The 19,298-nt window shown below is 44.6% G+C and overlaps 1 protein-coding gene across 1 annotated transcript; it reads right to left on the minus strand.

The window, feature by feature from the left end:
* Positions 1–325: 325 nt before the first annotated feature.
* On the minus strand, positions 326–17,806 carry RBM46 (RNA binding motif protein 46). Its single transcript, XM_044299261.1, is given in 5 exon segments — positions 326–516; positions 5,469–5,841; positions 5,843–6,249; positions 10,095–10,562; positions 17,656–17,806. Coding segments are annotated over 5 exon segments (1,590 nt in total).
* Between the last annotated feature and the right edge of the window lie 1,492 nt (positions 17,807–19,298).

Consider the following 19,298-nt stretch of genomic DNA (forward strand, 5'->3'; position numbering starts at 1 on the left):
AACTGCATTGAGCTGCACAGTCATTATACAATGTATAGTGCTGTGGCCGACTGCCACGGCCTCTTCAAACAGCTGATCGACAGGGGCTCCAAGAGCAAGACCCCCACTCATCAGATATATGTACAATTCCCAGAAAACCCCTTTAAATCTTGCAAAACAAAAATCTAGAGCTCTTGTAACATTACACTCAACGCATACACATACGTTTTGAAAACTGCGGTGGATGTACGATCACCTATAGCTAAAACAATGCTGACAAATACAAGTTAAAAACATCAAAAATAAATTAGATTAACAGAAAGATGGGAAAAAGCGCATTACTGATCTAAAAATAGGAAGATTGATTAGGGAAAAAAAGTCTTTGCTCCATTTGGTTTCCATTTGGAATGGACAATGTTGGTGACACTGAATAGCTCGAATAAGAATAAGACCTTGAAGTGAATGGCAAGACACTTGCCGAAACAGGCGACTGAGCCTCACAAACAGATGGCGAAGAACTGCGATGAAAGCTGTAGCCTGAAATTAAGAAAGGATCAATTAGAAATCAAGAATTAAAACGCTGATTAAACCAAAACAGTGCTCGGGCCCCTCACACAGAGGTTACCTGGTCCCCGAAGCCTGTATCCTTCCAGACTCCTAATTTCCTCCTGCTGGGGTTGCAGCAGGCCCAGACAGTGACCTGCCCCCTTGCATCATGTCACCAGATGTTGTCATCTGCACTACGGGGAGATGCAGCAACAGCCATGGAGAAATCCGGCAGAACACAAGCGTCGGGGAAACATGTAAGTATTCTGTGTATGAGGGGCAAGGGCATTGTGGAGTGGGGGTTACAGGTTTGGATGACCAAATGGATAGTGGAAAGTCACAGATTAGTACTGTGTAATGCATCCAAAGGAGAACTGAATAGGACTAAGCATGGCATCAGTCATGTGACCCTCACACATGTTATGTGATCCCTGGCATTCAGTTATGATGCTATGTCTTATTTCTACCTATGTACCTACACCTAAATTTCAGGAACATTGGGTCTGGAGATTTACCAGAGCTTGACTTTCACTCACGTAACCATCAACAAGAGATGTTCCATGTTGGGTGTGTTTTCACTACTACAAGGGAAATGTTCTGGGTGTCTGGGCATGTGTGGATGCTTTAACACACACCCACTGTGATTATGCGGAATATTCACTGCTGTGTTCACACATGCTCTCACTTGGACAAAACCAGGGTTTAGTACTGGGGAGAAAAAGTCTGGGTAAAGTCCGGGATAGATATTGCGTATGTTTGCAAAAAGACATACAGCTCCTCCTGGTACCCTGTAAGTGTGAATGGGGCATATTAGAACATATACGAGGGGTGTTCAATGAGTTATTTACCCCAGCATGTTCTGTCTGAGTTAGAGAGCTGAGCTTGTCTGTGCAGGTTGAGACATGTCTGGATATGCAACACACAAAGTAGCAGTTAAGTCTGATGGAAGCACTGGAAGTGACAGGATGGCAAGTGCAGTACAGTGGGGAACTACAATGAAAGTGAGGGATTTGGAGCTTCATCCCATGATTAAGTTCCTTACAAAGGAAGAAAAAAAGCCTAAAGAAAACCATGAAAGGATGATTGCTGCATATGGCGATGATGCACCTTCCTACTACCAAGTAAAGTTTTAGCAGCTTAAATGGGGTAGGAAATCAATCAAAGATGACCCCCGTTAAGGGCGACCTGTCGAAGCATCTTCAGAGGAAATGTGCTGTAACGTGAAGGCCATGATTTTGGAAGATCGTTGTGTCAAAGTCAGTGTGATAGCTCATGAATTAGACATTTCAGTTGGTACAGTTTCCAGTATCATCCATGAAGTTTTGACGATGCCCACGGTCAGTTCCCAGTGGGTGCCACAGATGTTGATGTCTGAACAAAAAACCTGTCGCCAGCAATTTAGCGAGAATTTAGACCTGCTTAGAGAAAATCTAGGAGACTTCTATTATTACAGGTGATGAAACAAGGGTCCACCACCAGGATCCTGAGCCCAAACAAGAGTTCATGCAATGGATGCACAAGGGGTCACCAACTGGAAAGATCATGGCAACAATTTTTGGGGATACAGAGGGCTTTTCATTACTAGAATTCATGCCACACAAGACAACAATTACTGGGAATACCTATGCTTCAACAATGAAGGCATTATGTGAGGCAATCAAGGATAAACACCACGGGAAGTTGTCAGGTGTGTTGCTGCTTCATGACAATGCGCCAGCTCAGAAGTCTCACAAATCACAAGCTGCTATCAGGGAATGCGACTTCATGGAGCTCAACCATCCACCCTACAGTCCAGACCTGGCTTTCAGTGATTCGATTGCCTGATGATAATACAGTCAAAGATGCAGTTACAGGGTTTCTGCAGCAGCAAGAAATCTCCTCCTATTCTGAGGGCATCCGATCCCTGAAGGCGAAGTGGAATAAGTGTGTTGAAGCCAAGGGGGATTACACTGAAAAGTAGTAAGTTAAATTTTCTCAGAAAATGTTTTCATATTCAAGTAGATAACTTATTGAACACCCCTATATCAGATCGGTGGGGGTCTGACACCTGAGAATAGGTCATCAATACTAAAATCCCGGAAAACCCCTTTATCCAGCACCTGGACAGGGGAACAAGGAAAGGATTTACTTCCGTAGTGCCAGAAGGAGTTCACTGAGCACTAGTACACACAGGGAGATTGGAGCTATGTTTGATCTTGCAAGGAACAGGACAGTGGCGGACATGAGCCACAAGCCTAATACATAATTAGCATGGATTGTAAAGGAGAGTTCCTGATCTGCATTAGATTGTAATGTGGTGACCTGACAGCAAATATCAGCAATATAGAGTGAAGCCAATTGATACGTAATGTAGCAAGGCCCCATGCCCCCAACCTTTCTAAAGTGATGGCATATCCTTAGGATAGTGAGAGTCCAACACCTACATCCTCACCGATCGGCGGGAGTCCGATATTGATAAAAATAAATAAATTCTGTTACGGCGTTTACGACGTGGCAATATGCGATATGTTTATTTATTGTTTATATATTTTATAAGTAAAATTGGAAAAGGGGGTGATTTATACTTAATATTTTACTTTTAATAAGGAAGCTGCCACTGCCGCGAATGAAGAGGGGAGGGGACCTTGTAGCCACTGCCACCAATGATTTTAATACTGGGGAGGGGGGAGCACTGCGTCACAAATGATTTTAAATACTGGTGTGTGGGGGGTAGGGCGCACTGTGTCACCAATGTTTTTAATACTAGGGGGTGGGGGCGCACTGCGCTCCCAATGATAATTAACATTTAATACAGGAGGCGGGACCTGAGGGGTTTACTGGCGCTGACTGCAGCTTCCTGTCATATAGGCTGGGCACCGCCTCCTATATTTGTATTAGACGTTAATTATCATTGGTGGCGCAGTGCGCCCGCCCCTCCTCATTGGCAGCCCGGCACAGGGGGGAGGGAGAGAGTCACTCCTTCTCCCCTGTGCTGCTGAGGGAACATGGCACGCTGACAGCACTCATGTTCTGTGATAGCGCGCTGGATGCATTATCGGCAAGGTTAGATGCCGATAACTTTGAAAACCATGAATATTGGTAACTCCGATAGTCGGTCGATCCCTAGAGTCTAACACCATGTACCTTCATAGCAGGGCTCCATATGGCGACTTAGAATGACAAAATGGCGACAAGACTTTGTAGTCTTGTCGCCATTTGCGCCTAGACCTTCCGCTGCTCTTTCATCAAACATTGCGCTTCACACATCGTATCTCTATCGCCAGCCCGGCAAGAATAGCAACAAACATCATCCTCCAATCAGGTGTCCGGTCACATGCAGGTGAAAGACTTTGGATTCTGATTGGCTAATCTGGCACTCCTGCATTGTGATAGGCTGTCGTCGATGGGTGGGCGGGGCTTGGGATGGCAGGGCATTTTGATGGACAGCGCAAATAGGCTCCAGTATCCGGTCACTATCAGGGCGCTTATGTGAAGGTGAGGGAGCCAGGGCGGTCATAGTTCTTGGGCTCTCAGTGCCTGGAGTGGGCGGGTTTGGACAGAGCACAGTGCTTGATCCCATGCTGGTACTTAACCCCCACACACACACTTGTGCCGTTCCTTTCACCGTAGTTATGCCCCGGGTCACTGAAGGACTGGCGAAGATATCTTCATGTATAGACTGCTAGGTGTCTGGGAACCCCTCCAATAATGAAAAAGTGGCCCCATACCCTATGGAGCTCCCTGAAATAAATGCAGCAGCAGGTAGTGTATACACCTACCACCTCATTCATTCTCTATTGGACTGCTCGGGATAGCTGAGGACAGTGCTTGGCTATTTCTGGCGGTCGCATAGAGAATAAATGTAGCGCCAAGGTGCAAGCTCCACCAGCCTCTCCATTCATTTTGGGGTATGGGGCAGTCCCAGTGGTCAGAAATATAAAACTATCCTGTGGATTATCAGATTACCAGAATACCCTTTTAAAGGGGTTGGCACATCTTACACTTTGGGGGCCGTACCAATCCTATGCCAAAGTGAACGAGGGCGCACCATGTATGCACGCCCACCCTGTATTGACTTTTATGGGAGTGCCAAAACTTCCTGGAACTTCCATAGACGTGAAAGGAGAGGTGATCATGCTTGCGTAGTTCACTGTCCATTCACTTCTATAGGAGTTCTGGAAATAGCCGAGAGCGCCTGCCGCACATGCGTGGTGCTCTCTTCTTAATTTTGGGGGCCCTGTTCTAGAGATAGGTGGGAAACGGAGTGGGCTGTAGCTTAGAAAACCCCATGCTCCTAAGCATCCCAGCTATATTATATGTATTTTAAATTTGGCGACTAAAAATTTAATTTGGCTCCTAAATTTTTCAGGTTAGGAGCCAATGGCTCCTTGAGATTTTTTTTTGTCTGGAGCACTGCGTAGTTCAGATGTTCTGTCTACTCCGTCGCTGAAAGTAGGTACCAGAAATACACAGTCACTGTAAATACTGTAGTGGACAAGCAATTGTCACAACAACACTGCTCCCATTCACTTCAATGGTAGCAGCACTGCAGTAACACAAGCTGACCACTACAATGTTGACAGTGCTGTGTAATTCTGGCAACACAACAGCTGATCAGCGGGGGTGCATACAATTACTCATGATGGGCTATCTTGAGAACAGGTCGTCACTTAAAAAAGGCTGGACAACCGCTTTCATGGGGTTTCCAGCTATCAACTGTTATCCCAGGCGAAAGATGCAGGGTTCTGTTTTTATGCAATTATTACTTATTGGGTTGTCTGATGTGTATTCCCTTTCACATTGCTTGAACTGTCTGTCACTATGAAAGCCAGGATACCCGTGCCACGGCAGTCTGTATAACCACCTCTTCAGGTATGCCATCCCTTTTTAACAAGCAGTAAAAGTCAGAAAAGGGGTAGGGGTTATTCAAGTAAAAACAAGCTGGAATGTTATCTTCCACTCACCTATATGCATCAATGTAAATTGTGCTGCCAACTCCTTGGCATCTTCCAAAGATGTGCACAATTTGTCAGGCATGAAGTAACTGTGGGAGTTTCCGACAGATGGAAGAACAAGCTTATAAATGAGAAGAACTTTTCCATCCTGGCTGGTAGTTGAATACAAATAGTATTCTGGAAATGCCATATTATTTTTGTAACAATAATATTCTAAATGGATGACAGCGGAGTGGAACTGGTGAGGCTTTAATAAATACATGCTGGTTGGTGTAAGCTTTGTTCCAGGGTAGAAAGGGTATGTGCACCTTTCTGCTTCTGAAGGGGTTGGACTGTGCCGACCGCTGAGAGCTGCGGGAGAACTCGAACATCTTCCAATAGACCTTCCGGCACCCTTCTTCATTATTTACATAAGTAAAGAAGCTTTCATCTTTGAATCCCATCTGCCCATTGAGATGCTGTCTACAATTACCTTCCTTATTCACAGGTTTAGCCAAGGTGACTTCAATGTTGGCTCCATCAATGCATCGGCCATTCATTACAGACATTGCTGAAATAGCATCTTCTCTTTGAAAAAAATGAACAAATGCATAGTCCCGTAATTTCTTTACACGGTCAACAGCGCCAGGCTTGAATTTGTTGAATTCTGCTTTAATGGTTTCCTCAGTAGTGGATATCATCAAATTCCTTACATACAATACCTTTACTCTCTGCATGGTTTGTTCATCAACTTCCTTCTCTGGGTCTGCCCAGTCAACCTGAATAGTATGGCCCCATAACTGGAACGTTCCTGGAAAATAAGTTTAAATGAAGCTTACAAAACTTTCAACAATACAAAAGAAATCAAATTAGGGTGGCAGAAAAGTGCTTGAGCTTATACTGTAGTTTAAAGTATAACTGTCATCTTTTTTTTTTTTTGGAGTATTGGATTGTGGTGATTAATATCTCCTTGGTGGCCCTAGTTCAACTTTTAACTGTGTATTTAATTACCCCTTAATTCCACAGTTTTGTTCCCTGTACTGCCTATTTTTACCTGTGCTTAAAATCAGGTTGCTATGCAGGTCCGTCCTCTGTGTTGAAGGACGGAGGACTCACTGACAGCCAGGGACTGTAAGTAAATGATTAAAGCCAGGTCCTCCCCAGCAGATGATAACAGTGCCTGGGCTGTGTGCACTTCTCCCTGTCCCTGCGCTTGGCAGACGCTCCCTCACTCAGCAGACTGGGACAATGCAGGCTGAATCAGCGCAGACCAGGGAAGGGAGATCTGCCATCTGCTCAGTGTATAAATGAAAGCAACATGTGGTAAGAGGACCCCTTTGTGCTGCAGGAGATTAACCCTTTAGGGGGAGGGCTCTGGTTACTGGCTAGTGAGGGTAGGCGGGATTAGCCTCAGTGTGAGGGCAGTGGTGGCCATCCTAACTGAATAGTGTTGCAGTTTTATGCAGACTGGTTGCTAACGGCTGAATCTTATTAACCGCCTCCGGACCGCCTAACGCAGGATCGCGGTCCGGAGGCGGCAGTCTCAGGCACAGTCACGCATATACGCGTCATCTCACGAGATTTCCTGTGAATGCGGGCACACAGGCGCGCGCGTTCACAGGATCGGTAGGTAAGAGAGAAGATCTACAGCCTGCCAGCGGCGATCGTTCGCTGGTAGGCTGTAGATGCGATTTTTTTTTAACCCCTAACAGGTATATTAGATGCTGTTTTGATAACAGCGTCTAATATTACTACTACCTGGTCCTCTGGTGGTCCCTTTTGCTTGGGTCGACCACCAGAGGACACAGGCAGCTCAGTAAAGTAGCACCAAGCACCACACTACACCCCCCCCCCCCCCCGTCACTTATTAACCCCTTATTAACTCCTGATCACCACATATAGACTCCCGGATCACCCCCTGTTAGGCTCCATTCAGACGTCCGTATGTGTTTTACGGATCCATGCATCGGATCCGCAAAACACATACGGACGTCTGAATGGAGCCTTACAGGGGGGTGATCAGGAAGACTATATGGGATGATCACCCCCTGTAAGGCTCCATTCAGACGTCCGTATGTGTTTTACAGATCCACGCATCCATGGATCGGATACGCAAAACACATACGGACGTCTGAATGGAGCCTTACGGGGGGGGGGGGGGTGATCACCCCATATACACTCCCTGATCACCCCCCTGTAGGGCTCCATTCAGACATCCGTATGTGTTTTACGGATCCACGCATCCATGGATCGGATCCGCAAAACACATACGGACATCAGAATGGAGCCTTACAGGGGGGTGATCACCCCATATAGACTCCCTGATCACCCCCTGTAAGGCTCCATTTAGACATTTTTTTGGCACAAGTTAGTGGAAATTTACTTTTTTTTTGCTTTTTCTTACAAAGTCTCATATTCCACTAAGTTGTGTCAAAAAATAAAATCTCACATTACTCACCATACCCCTTCTCACGCTTTAGGGCCCCTAAAATGCCAGGGCAGTATAAATACCCCACATGTGACCCCATTTCGGAAAGAAGACACCCCAAGGTATTCCGTGAGGGGCATATTGAGTCCATGAAAGATTTAAATTTTTGTCCCAAGTTAGCGGAAAGGGAGACTTTGTGAGGAAAAAATAAAATAAAAAATCAATTTCCGCTAACTTGTGCCAAAGGCTGCAAAAAAGTGTCACACATGTGGTATCGCCGTACTCAGGAGAAGTTGGGGAATGTGTTTTGGGCTGTCATTTTACATATACCCATGCTGGGTGAGAGAAATATCTTGGCAAAAGACAACTTTCCCAATTTTTTTATACAAAGTTGGCATTTGACCAAGATATTTATCTCACCCAGCATGGGTATATGTAAAATGACACCCCAAAACACATTCCCCAACTTCTCCTGAGTACGGCGATACCACATGTGTGACACTTTTTTGCAGCCTAGGTGGGCAAAGGGGCCCACATTACAAAGAGCACCTTTCGGATTTCACAGGGCACATTCTTTTACAGATTTTGATTTCAAACTACTTCTCACGCATTTGGGTCCCTAAAATGCCAGGGCAGTATAACTACCCCACAAGTGACCCTATTTTGGAAAGAAGACACCCCAAGGTATTCCGTGAGGGGCATGGCGAGTTCCTAGAATTTTTTTTTTGTCACAAGTTGGCGGAAAATGACGATTTTTTATTTTTTTTTCTTACAAAGTCTCATATTCCACTAACTTGTGACAAAAAATAAAAACTTCCATGAACTCACTATGCCCATCACGAAATACCTTGGGGTGTCTTCTTTCCAAAATGGGGTCACTTGTGGGGTAGTTATACTGCCCTGGCATTTTAGGGGCCCAAATGCATGCGAAGTAGTTTGAAATCAAAATCTGTAAAACAATGGCCGGTGAAATCCGAACGTGGGCCCCTTTGCCCACCTAGCCTGCAAAAAAGTGTCACACATGTGGTATCGCCGTATTCAGGAGAAGTTGGGGAATATGTTTTGGGGTGTCATTTTACATATACCCATGCTGGGTGAGAGAAATATCTCGGCAAAAGACAACTTTTCCAATTTTTTTAATACAAAGTTGGCATTTGACCAAGATATGGCATTTGACCAAAAGGACAAGGTGAGTTAACTTTTTTATTTTTTTTTAACCCCTCCAGCACTATTATACTATGCATTCTGTATTCAGAATGCTATTATTTTCCCTTATAACCATGTTATAAGGGAAAATAATACAATCTACAGAACATTAATCCCAAGCCCGAACTTCTGTGAAGAAGTTTGGGTCTGGGTACCAAACATGTGTGATTTTCTCACGCGAGTGCAAAACACATTACAATGTTTGGCACTTGTGTTCTCGCAACGCACCCGCCTCTTATCCGGGCCAAAAATAAGACGCCCGTGTGAAAGAGGCCTAAATGAGAGCTGAACATATCCATATGGCGTAAAACGTCCTGCCTCTTGAAAGCTCTAGATCAGGGATGCACAACTTTTTTGCTGGTCTGAGGGTCATATTGAATCATTCCCACTGATGGCACTGGTGGGGAAAGGAGCCTGGTGGCACTGGGGGGGGGAGCTGATGGCACGACACAAAGCTGGTGGCACGGGAGGGGGGCTTATAAGTTTTTATAAAGGTAAACGTTCTTTTAATTAGATTTTTGTTATTGGAGTACTCGATTCATCGTTGGATTAAATCGGTAGAATACTCGATTACAAAAATAGTCAATAGCTGCAACCCTACCCTCAATGTCTGATGATAGGTGCAGGTCCCACCTCAGGGACCCGCACATATACTTAGAACGGAGCCCACAAAGTGCCGAGAGCGTACCGTGCATGTGCAGCCGCCCTCTATTCATTTTTATGGGACAGCCGAAAATAGCCGAACAGCGCACTCAGTTATTTTCGGAAGTCCCATTGAAATAAATGGGAAGAACACCACAAAATCACAGCCACCGCTCTATTCACTTCTATGGGGCTTACAGAAATAGCTGAGCGAGCGAGCGCCGCTATTTTCAGCATGCCCATAAAAAATGGAGGGTGGCCACACAACAGGTCATTAAATAGCAAATTTGAAACACAAACATGAATGTCTGTGTGGTTTTTGACCATTGCTACAGAGGACCCTGCCCTTACCATTTCATTACTATGGAAGAAAACAATACCTGGAATCAGTTTCCTTCTCGCCATTGCAGCTGCTCTGTGAGATTCAAATTCCACAAATGCAAAGCCTCGGTTTTTTGTCTTGTCAGTCGCACTTGGGTACACAATGACATCTATTACTCCTTCTGTAACTTTCTTCATTTCATCCATAATTTCTTCTTTCTTCTTTTCCTTTGGTAAGGCACCAATAAAAAGTTTGCAGTTGTCCACGCTAACGCAGACCCCAATGAACTTGCCAGGACGGATCTCATAATTATTCAGCATTCGAATAGCTAGCATAGCTTCATCTTTATTAGTATACATAACAAAAGCGTAACCTCTGTTCTCACCACTAAATTCCATCATTAACCTAAATTCATAGATTCGTCCAGCTCGTTCAAATACTGGGACAAGTTCGTCTTCATACATGTCACGGGGGATTTTTCCAACAAATACTTCACATCCTCGTGGTGGAGATGGGCCTTCCCAACCTGAAAGATTTTCAGTTTCCAAAATCAGAGAAGTTACTTTCCAGTTACTTTATTTCCTCCATTCCTGTGGTGATAGCCACTATTTTTTACAAGGCCCCATGCATCTGACCATCTGCAAATCACTTATCTGCAAAATACGGATTTGGTCTGTGTGCCGTCTGAACTTTACATGCAGGCCCATTGTTTTAAATGGGTCCGTGATCCGTACTTTGTGGACATTATCTTTATGCAGAATGGGTATACGGATGCAGAAAGCACATGGATCATCCATGGTCGCATTTCCGACCAGCCTCTCCTATCATTTCAAGATGGCTCCACAGGGTATGGGGCCCCCCATTCTCGTAATCAAATGAAAACTGTATGAGGAAAAATGATTGTATTTACAGTCGTTTACCCACATGCAAATGGCACTTAAAGGTTATGTACACCTTTGGAGGCAATTTTTGTTTATGATTGCATTTTACTAATATTTTTGGCTAAAAATCATATTTTCAATTGGCCTTTATTAAAAATATCGAGCCATTCTGTCACAAAGGGTTAACTGTTTTTTCTAACTGTGTGCATCCTACTTTCACTTTTTTCCATCTACTAGCCCTTATCTCTAAATTTACAAAGAGGTCATAAACACTTCTGTAAGCCAGATTCTTAGACCTCTTGCACACAAACATATTTTCTTTCCGTGTCCGTTCCGTTTTTTGGGTCCGCAAAAAAAAAACCGAAGGTAGTCCGTGTGCATTCTGTTTCCGTATATCCGTTCCACAAAAGGTTAGAACATGTCCTATTATTGTCCCCATAACGGACAAGGATAGTACTGTTCTATTAGGGGCCAGCTGTTCCGTTCCGCAAAATACAGAATGCAAACGGATGTCATCCGGATTTTTTGCGGATCCGTTTTTTTGCGGACTGCAAAATACAAAAGGTCGTGTTCAAGAGGCCTTATCAGTAAGATAAGGATTGAGCTTTGATGAGTGTTTATAAGGTCAGAGAACAGAGATAAGAAGCCTGTCAGCTCCCCAGATAAAGGAAAAGACAGAAAATCCACATGCAGCTAGTAGAGCATCTCAGCTCTGTGCACAAAAAAGACCAATTGAAAACATGAATTTTAGCTCAAAATAAGTACAATGCAATAATAAAAAAATTGACCCCAAAGGACTGGAACACCCCTTTGAAGGATAACTGTCATGTTTTCATTAAAAAATCTATTTTAGCATGTTACTGCTGCAGCAGCATTATGCACAAAGCAATCTTTAGTTTCTGCACTTACCACTGTTATTCTTGAGTTTTTCCGTTAGTTAAGGCTGTTTAAACATTTACAATATGAGGATGATGTCTACTTTTCCCGTTCTGAGGCCAAAACTGCTTTCCCTCACTTCCCATACACTTTGCTGTAGCCAGCAGCTCCCTACCAGCCAATCAGATTGGATTACTGAGAGACACGCCTCCTCACTCTGAAGCCTAATGCAGACATGCAGTGTGAAGGACCACCACACTGTCTTCTGTTTAGACTAAAGGGAAGACAGGCATGTCGTAGCAACGGTCTTTTAAGGGAGCAGTGGAAAGGGACAGAACACATTAATGAAAGCTGTTATTACAAGGCAATTACAGATTTTTAGACAATCATTGACAGACTAACTCAGGTATACATGCCTAGCTCTAATAAACTAGCAAATAAAAAATTTATGACAGTTACCATTTAACCGCTCCAGGACTGCATAAAGCACGGATGCATCCTGGAGTCGGTCGATTCATTCCTCCTGGACGCATCCGTGCGTCATCTCGCGAGAGGCGAGATTTCCTGTGAACGCGCGCGCCTGTGTGCGCGCGTTCACACAGGATCGGCCGGTAAGAGACTGGATCTACAGCCTGCCAGCGGCGATCGTTCGCTGGCAGGCAGTAGATTCGATTTTTTTTAACCCCTAACAGGTATATTAGACGCTGTTTTGATAACAGCGTCTATTATATCTGCTACCTGGTCCTCTGGTGGTCCCTTTTGCTTGGATCGACCACCAGAGGACATAGGTAGCTCTGTAAAGTAGCACCAACCACCACTACACTACACTACACCCCCCCTGTCACTTATTAACCCCTTATGAACCCCTGATCACCCCCCTGTCATTGATCACCCCCCCTGTAAGGCTCCATTCAGATGTCCGTATGTGTTTTACGGATCAACGCATCCATGGATCGGATCCGCAAAACACATACGGACGTCTGAATGGAGCCTTACCAGGGGGGTGAACAATGACAGGGGGGTGATCACCCCATATACACTCCCTGTCATTGATCACCCCCCTTTAAGGCTCCATTCAGACGCCCGTATGTGTTTTACGGATCCACGCATCCATGGATCGGATCCGCAAAACACATACGGACGTCTAAATGGAGCCTTACAGGGGGGTGATCAATGACAGGGGGGTGATCACCCCATATACACTCCCTGATCATCCCCCTTTAAGACTCCATTCAGACGCCCGTATGTGTTTTACGGATCCACGCATCCATGGATCCGCAAAACACATACGGACGTCTGAATGGAGCCTGACAGGGGGGTGATCACCCCATATACACTCCCTGATCACCCCCGTCATTGATCACCCCCCTGTCATTGATCACCCCCCTGTAAGGCTCCATTCAGACACCCGTATGTGTTTTACGGATCCACGCATCCATGGATCGGATCCTCAAAACACATACGGACGTCTGAATGGAGCCTTACAGGGGGATGATCAGGGAGTCTATATGGGATGATCACCCCCCTGTCATTGATCACCCCCCTGTAAGGCTCCATTTAGACGTCCGTATGTGTTTTACGGATCCACGCATCCATGGATCGGATCCGCAAAACACATACGGACGTCTGAATGGAGCCTGACAGGGGGGTGATCACCCCATATACACTCCCTGATCACCCCCGTCATTGATCACCCCCCTGTCATTGATCACCCCCCTGTAAGGCTCCATTCAGACGCCCGTATGTGTTTTACGGATCCACGCATCCATGGATCGGATCCGCAAAAAACATATGGACGTCTGAATGGAGCCTTACAGGGGGGGTGATCAATGACAGGGGGGTGATATAGACTCCCTGATCACCCCCTGTCATTGATCACCCCCCTGTAAGGCTCCATTCAGACATTTTTTTGGCACAAGTTAGCGGAAATTGATTTCTTTTTTGTTTTTTCTTACAAAGTCTCATATTCAACTAACTTGTGTCAAAAAATAAAATCTCACATGAACTCGCCATACCCCTCACGGAATCCAAATGCGTAAATTTTTTTTGACATTTATATTCCAGACTTCTTCTCACGCATTTGGGCCCCTAAAATGCCAGGGCAGTATAAATACCCCACATGTGACCCCATTTCGGAAAGAAGACACATGAAAGATTTAAATTTTTGTCCCAAGTTAGCGGAAAGGGAGACTTTGTGAGAACAAACAAAAAAAAAAAAATCAATTTCCGCTAACTTGTGCCCCAAAAAAAAAATTCTATGAACTCGCCATGCCCCTCATTGAATACCTTGGGGTGTCTTCTTTCCAAAATGGGGTCACATGTGGGGTATTTATACTGCCCTGGCATTTTAGGGGCCCGAAAGCGTGAGAAGAAGTCTGGGATCCAAATGTCTAAAAATGCCCTCCTAAAAGGAATTTGGGCCCCTTTGCGCATCTAGGCTGCAAAAAAGTGTCACACATGTGGTATCGCCGTACTCAGGAGAAGTTGGGGAATGTGTTTTGGGGTGTCATTTTACATATACCTATGCTGGGTGAGATAAATATCTTGGCAAAAGACAACTTTTCCATTTTTATTTATACAAAGTTGGCATTTGACCAAGATATTTATCTCACCCAGCATGGGTATATGTAAAATTACACCCCAAAACACATGGCCCACCTTCTCCTGAGTACGGCGATACCACATGTGTGACACTTTTTTGCAGCCTAGGTGGGCAAAGGGGCCCACATTCCAAAGAGCACCTTTCGGATTTCACCGGCCATTTTTCTACAGATTTTGATTTCAAACTACTTTGCACGCATTTGGGCCCCTAAAATGCCAGGGCAGTATAACTACCCCACAAGTGACCCCATTTTGGAAAGAAGACACCCCAAGGTATTTCATGATGGGCATAGTGAGTTCATGGAAGTTTTTATTTTTTGTCACAAGTTAGTGGAATATGAGACTTTGTAAGGAAAAAAAATAAAAATAAAAGAATTCATCATTTTCCGCTAACTTGTGACAAAAAATAAAAAGTTCTATGAACTCACTATGCCCATCAGCGAATACCTTAGGGTGTCTACTTTCCGAAATGGGGTCATTTCTGGGGTTTTTCTACTGTCTGGGCATTGTAGAACCTCAGGAAACATGACAGGTGCTCAGAAAGTCAGAGCTGCTTCAAAAAGCGGAAATTCACATTTTTGTACCATAGTTTATTTATACTGCCCTGGCATTTTAGGGGCCCGAAAGCGTGAGAAGAAGTCTGGGATCCAAATGTCTAAAAATGCCCTCCTAAAAGGAATTTGGGCCCCTTTGCGCATCTAGGCTGCAAAAAAGTGTCACACATGTGGTATCGCCGTACTCATGAGAAGTTGGGGAATGTGTTTTTGGGTGTCATTTTACATATACCTATGCTGGGTGAGATAAATATCTTGGCAAAAGACAACTTTTCCATTTTTATTTATACAAAGTTGGCATTTGACCAAGATATTTATCTCACCCAGCATGGGTATATGTAAAATTACACCCCAAAACACATGGCCCACCTTCTCCTGAGTACGGCGATACCACATGTGTGACACTTTTTTGCAGCCTAGGTGGGCAAAGGGGCCCACATTCCAAAGAGCACCTTTCGGATTTCACCGGCCATTTTTCTACAGATTTTGATTTCAAACTACTTTGCACGCATTTGGGCCCCTAAAATGCCAGGGCAGTATAACTACCCCACAAGTGACCCCATTTTGGAAAGAAGACACCCCAAGGTATTTCATGATGGGCATAGTGAGTTCATGGAAGTTTTTATTTTTTGTCACAAGTTAGTGGAATATGAGACTTTGTAAGGAAAAAAAATAAAAATAAAAGAATTCATCATTTTCCGCTAACTTGTGACAAAAAATAAAAAGTTCTATGAACTCACTATGCCCATCAGCGAATACCTTAGGGTGTCTACTTTCCGAAATGGGGTCATTTCTGGGGTTTTTCTACTGTCTGGGCATTGTAGAACCTCAGGAAACATGACAGGTGCTCAGAAAGTCAGAGCTGCTTCAAAAAGCGGAAATTCACATTTTTGTACCATAGTTTGTAAATGCTATAACTTTTACCAAAACCATTTTTTTTTTTACCCAAATTTTTTTTTTCATCAAAGACATGTAGAACAAAAAATTTTGAGAAAAATTTATATATGTATGTCGTTTTTAAAAAAAAATAATTTACAACTGAAATTGAAAAATGTCATTTTTTTGCAAACATTTGGTTAAATTTCGATTAATAACAAAATTAAAGCTCTATTAGTGAGAAGAACAGGAGGTAAAATTCATTTGGGTGGTAAGTTGCATGACCGAGCAATAAACGGTGAAAGTAGTGTAGTGCAGAATTGTAAAAAGTGGTCTGGTCATTAAGGGTGTTTAAGCTAGGGGGGCTGAAGTGGTTAAAGGGAACCTGTGCCCGGGATTTTGTGTATAGAGCTGAGGAAATGGGCTGCTAGATGGCCACTAGCGCATCCGCAATACCCAGCCCCCATAGCTCTGTGTGCTTTTATTGTTTTTAAAAAACAATTTGATACATATGCAAATTAACCTGACATGAGTCAGGGACAGGACTCATCTCAGGTTCATTTGCATATGTATAAAAAAAAAATGACACAATAAAAGCACACAGAGCTATGGGGACTGGGTATTGCAGATGTGCTAGCGGCATCGGCATCTAGCAACCCATGTCCTCAGCTGTATACACAAAATCCCGGTGACAGGTTCCCTTTAAGTGCCATTTGCATGTGGCAATCATTGTGAGTATGTGGACAAACAACCGTAAATACAATCATTTGTCCTCATACAGTTTCCATTTGACAGCAGCACGAGGTGATTTCCTGGCGACAAACAATTTTTAGTGTCACATAAAAGATGCAATCACTTTGTCAATGAGGAGCAAGAGTTGTTTCTGATATCAGCCAGCGTAAGAGTCTTACGTCTAAGGCTACTTTCACACCTGCGTTAGGTGCGGATCCGTCTGGTATCTGCACAGACGGATCCGCATTGATAATGCAAACGCTGGTATCCGTTCAGTACGGATCAGTCTGCATAACTCGTCTAGTCTATGTGTAAGTCAAACGGATCCGTCCCTATTGACTTATATTGTAAGTAAGGACGGATCAGTTTGGCTCCACATCGCCAGGCGGACATCAAAACGCTGCAAGCAGCATTTTGGTGTCCGCCTCCAGAGCGGAATGGAGGTGGAACTGAGCCAAACTGATGCATTCTGAACGGATCCTTATCCATTCAGAATGCATTGGGGCTAAACTGATCAGTTTGGGGCCGCTTGTGAGAGCCTTGAAACGGATCTCACAGGCGGACTCAGAAACGGCAGTGTGAAAGTAGCCTACCATAGTTCTATATTTCTATATTGTTTTTGCTGCAACTATTAAAGGGTTTGTCCAGGTTAGGTTAAAGGTTTCCCAGCAGAGACACATGTAGTAAAAAAGGAAAGGAAGACAACCTCCCCCTTTTTTCCCCCGTCAATTCCAGCATCATGTTCTGGTCCTTCCCACTGCTGTTTGATTTCCTGGCTGCAGAATGCACATTCAGGGTGCACCACATCACCACTGCAGACAATCACTAGCCTCAGCAGTCACATGCCATATACCGCAAAGGCTAGTGATTGGCTGCACAGTGAACTGGTGGATACATGACATCACCACTGCAGCACTAGATGATGTCATCACTGCAAGGAAAGAGCGGGACGCTTGAAGCAACCGGGGAGAAAGTATGACTTACTGTTATTTCAGTACAGTTACTGATGCTGGGAAACTTTTATAACTTGGACACCCCCCTTTAATCAGCATATTCAAAGACTTAAGTATAGATTTCTGTATACGGTTAACACTTATACCTGGAGGAGGACCACCAAACTTGCGCTGTCCATTCTCTTGTACCATGTTGTATCCAGTCTTTTCAATTAAAGCAAGCAAAGCGGCTTCATTCTGAGTCCCAGCGTTAGATTTGCCACATCCATTCAGGATGTCTGAACATACGTCACTCATGGCTGAAAAGTCATCTAGAAAAGATTAAAACTTAATATAAGGAACCACACAAGCTTCTTGGACTTCTTAGGCTACTTTCACACTAGCGTTCGATCGGATCCGTTCTGAACGGATCCGATCATATTAATGCAGACGGACGGAGGCTCCGTTCAGTACGGATCCGTCTGCATTAATAACTTAGAAAAAATTCTAAGTGTGAAAGTAGCCTGAGCGGATCCGTTCAGACTTTCAATGTAAAGTCAATGGGGGACGGATCCGCTTGAAGATTGAGCCATATGGTGACATCTTCAAGCGGATCCGTTCCCATTGACTTACATTGTAAGTCTGAACGGATCCGCTCGCCTCCGCACGGCCAGGCGGACAGCTGAACGCTGCAAGCAGCGTTCAGCTGTCCGCCTGTCCGTGCGGAGGCGAGCGGAGCGGAGGCTGAACGCCGCCAGACTGATGCAGTCTGAGCGGATCCGCGCCATTCAGACTGCATCAGGGCTGGACGGAGGCGTTCGGGTCCGCTCGTGAGATCCTTCAAACGGAGCTCACGAGCGGACCGACGAACGCTAGTGTGAAAGGAGCCTAAGCACAGAGTATTTGTATACTTCCAGGTATTTTACACCTTCTGAGAAGGCCTTGTATCACCTACTACCCCCTCTTTGTAGCCCTGTCCCACAATGAGCAGGTATCAGGATTTTTCTATGGAGTGGTGGCTGAGCATGCGCCCTGCCACTCCAAGCAAAGTCTATGGGACTTAGGCCCCTTTCACACGGGCGTTGCGGGAAAATGTGCGGGTGCGTTGCGGGAACACCCGCGATTTTTCCGCGCACGTGCAAAATATTGTAATGCGTTTTGCACTTGCGTGAGAAAAATCGCGCATGTTTGGTACCCAAACCCGAACTTCTTCACAGAAGTTCGGGCTTGGGATCGGTGTTCTGTAGATTGTATTATTTTCCCTTATAACATGGTTATAAGGGAAAATAATAGCATTCTGAATACAGAATGTAGAGTAAAATAGCGCTGCCCGGCATCTCCTTCTGTCTTCATCTTAGCTTTGTGTAGCAACAAGGACCTGTGGTGACGTCACTCCGGTCATCACATGATCCATCACCATGGAAAAAGATCATGTGATGGATCATGTGATGACTGTGACGTCACCAAAGGTCCTTGTTGCTACACAAAGCTAAAATAAAGACAGAAGGAGATGCCGGGCAGCGCAAACAAGTGGACTAAGGTGAGTTAAATTATTTTTTATTTTTTTAACCCCTCCAGCGCTATTTTACTATGCATTCTGTATTCAGAATGCTATTATTTTCCCTTATAACCATGTAATAAGGGAAAATAATAATGATCGGGTCTCCATCCCGATCGTCTCCCAGCAACCGTGCATGAAAATCGCACCGCATCCGCACTTGCTTGAGGATGCTTGCGATTTTCACACAACCCCATTCACTTCTATGGGGCCTGCGTTGCGTGGATTATCGCACCGCAACGCACAAAGAGG

This window comes from Bufo gargarizans, chromosome 1 (assembly GCF_014858855.1).
Source record: "Bufo gargarizans isolate SCDJY-AF-19 chromosome 1, ASM1485885v1, whole genome shotgun sequence".
Lineage (NCBI taxonomy): Eukaryota > Metazoa > Chordata > Amphibia > Anura > Bufonidae > Bufo > Bufo gargarizans.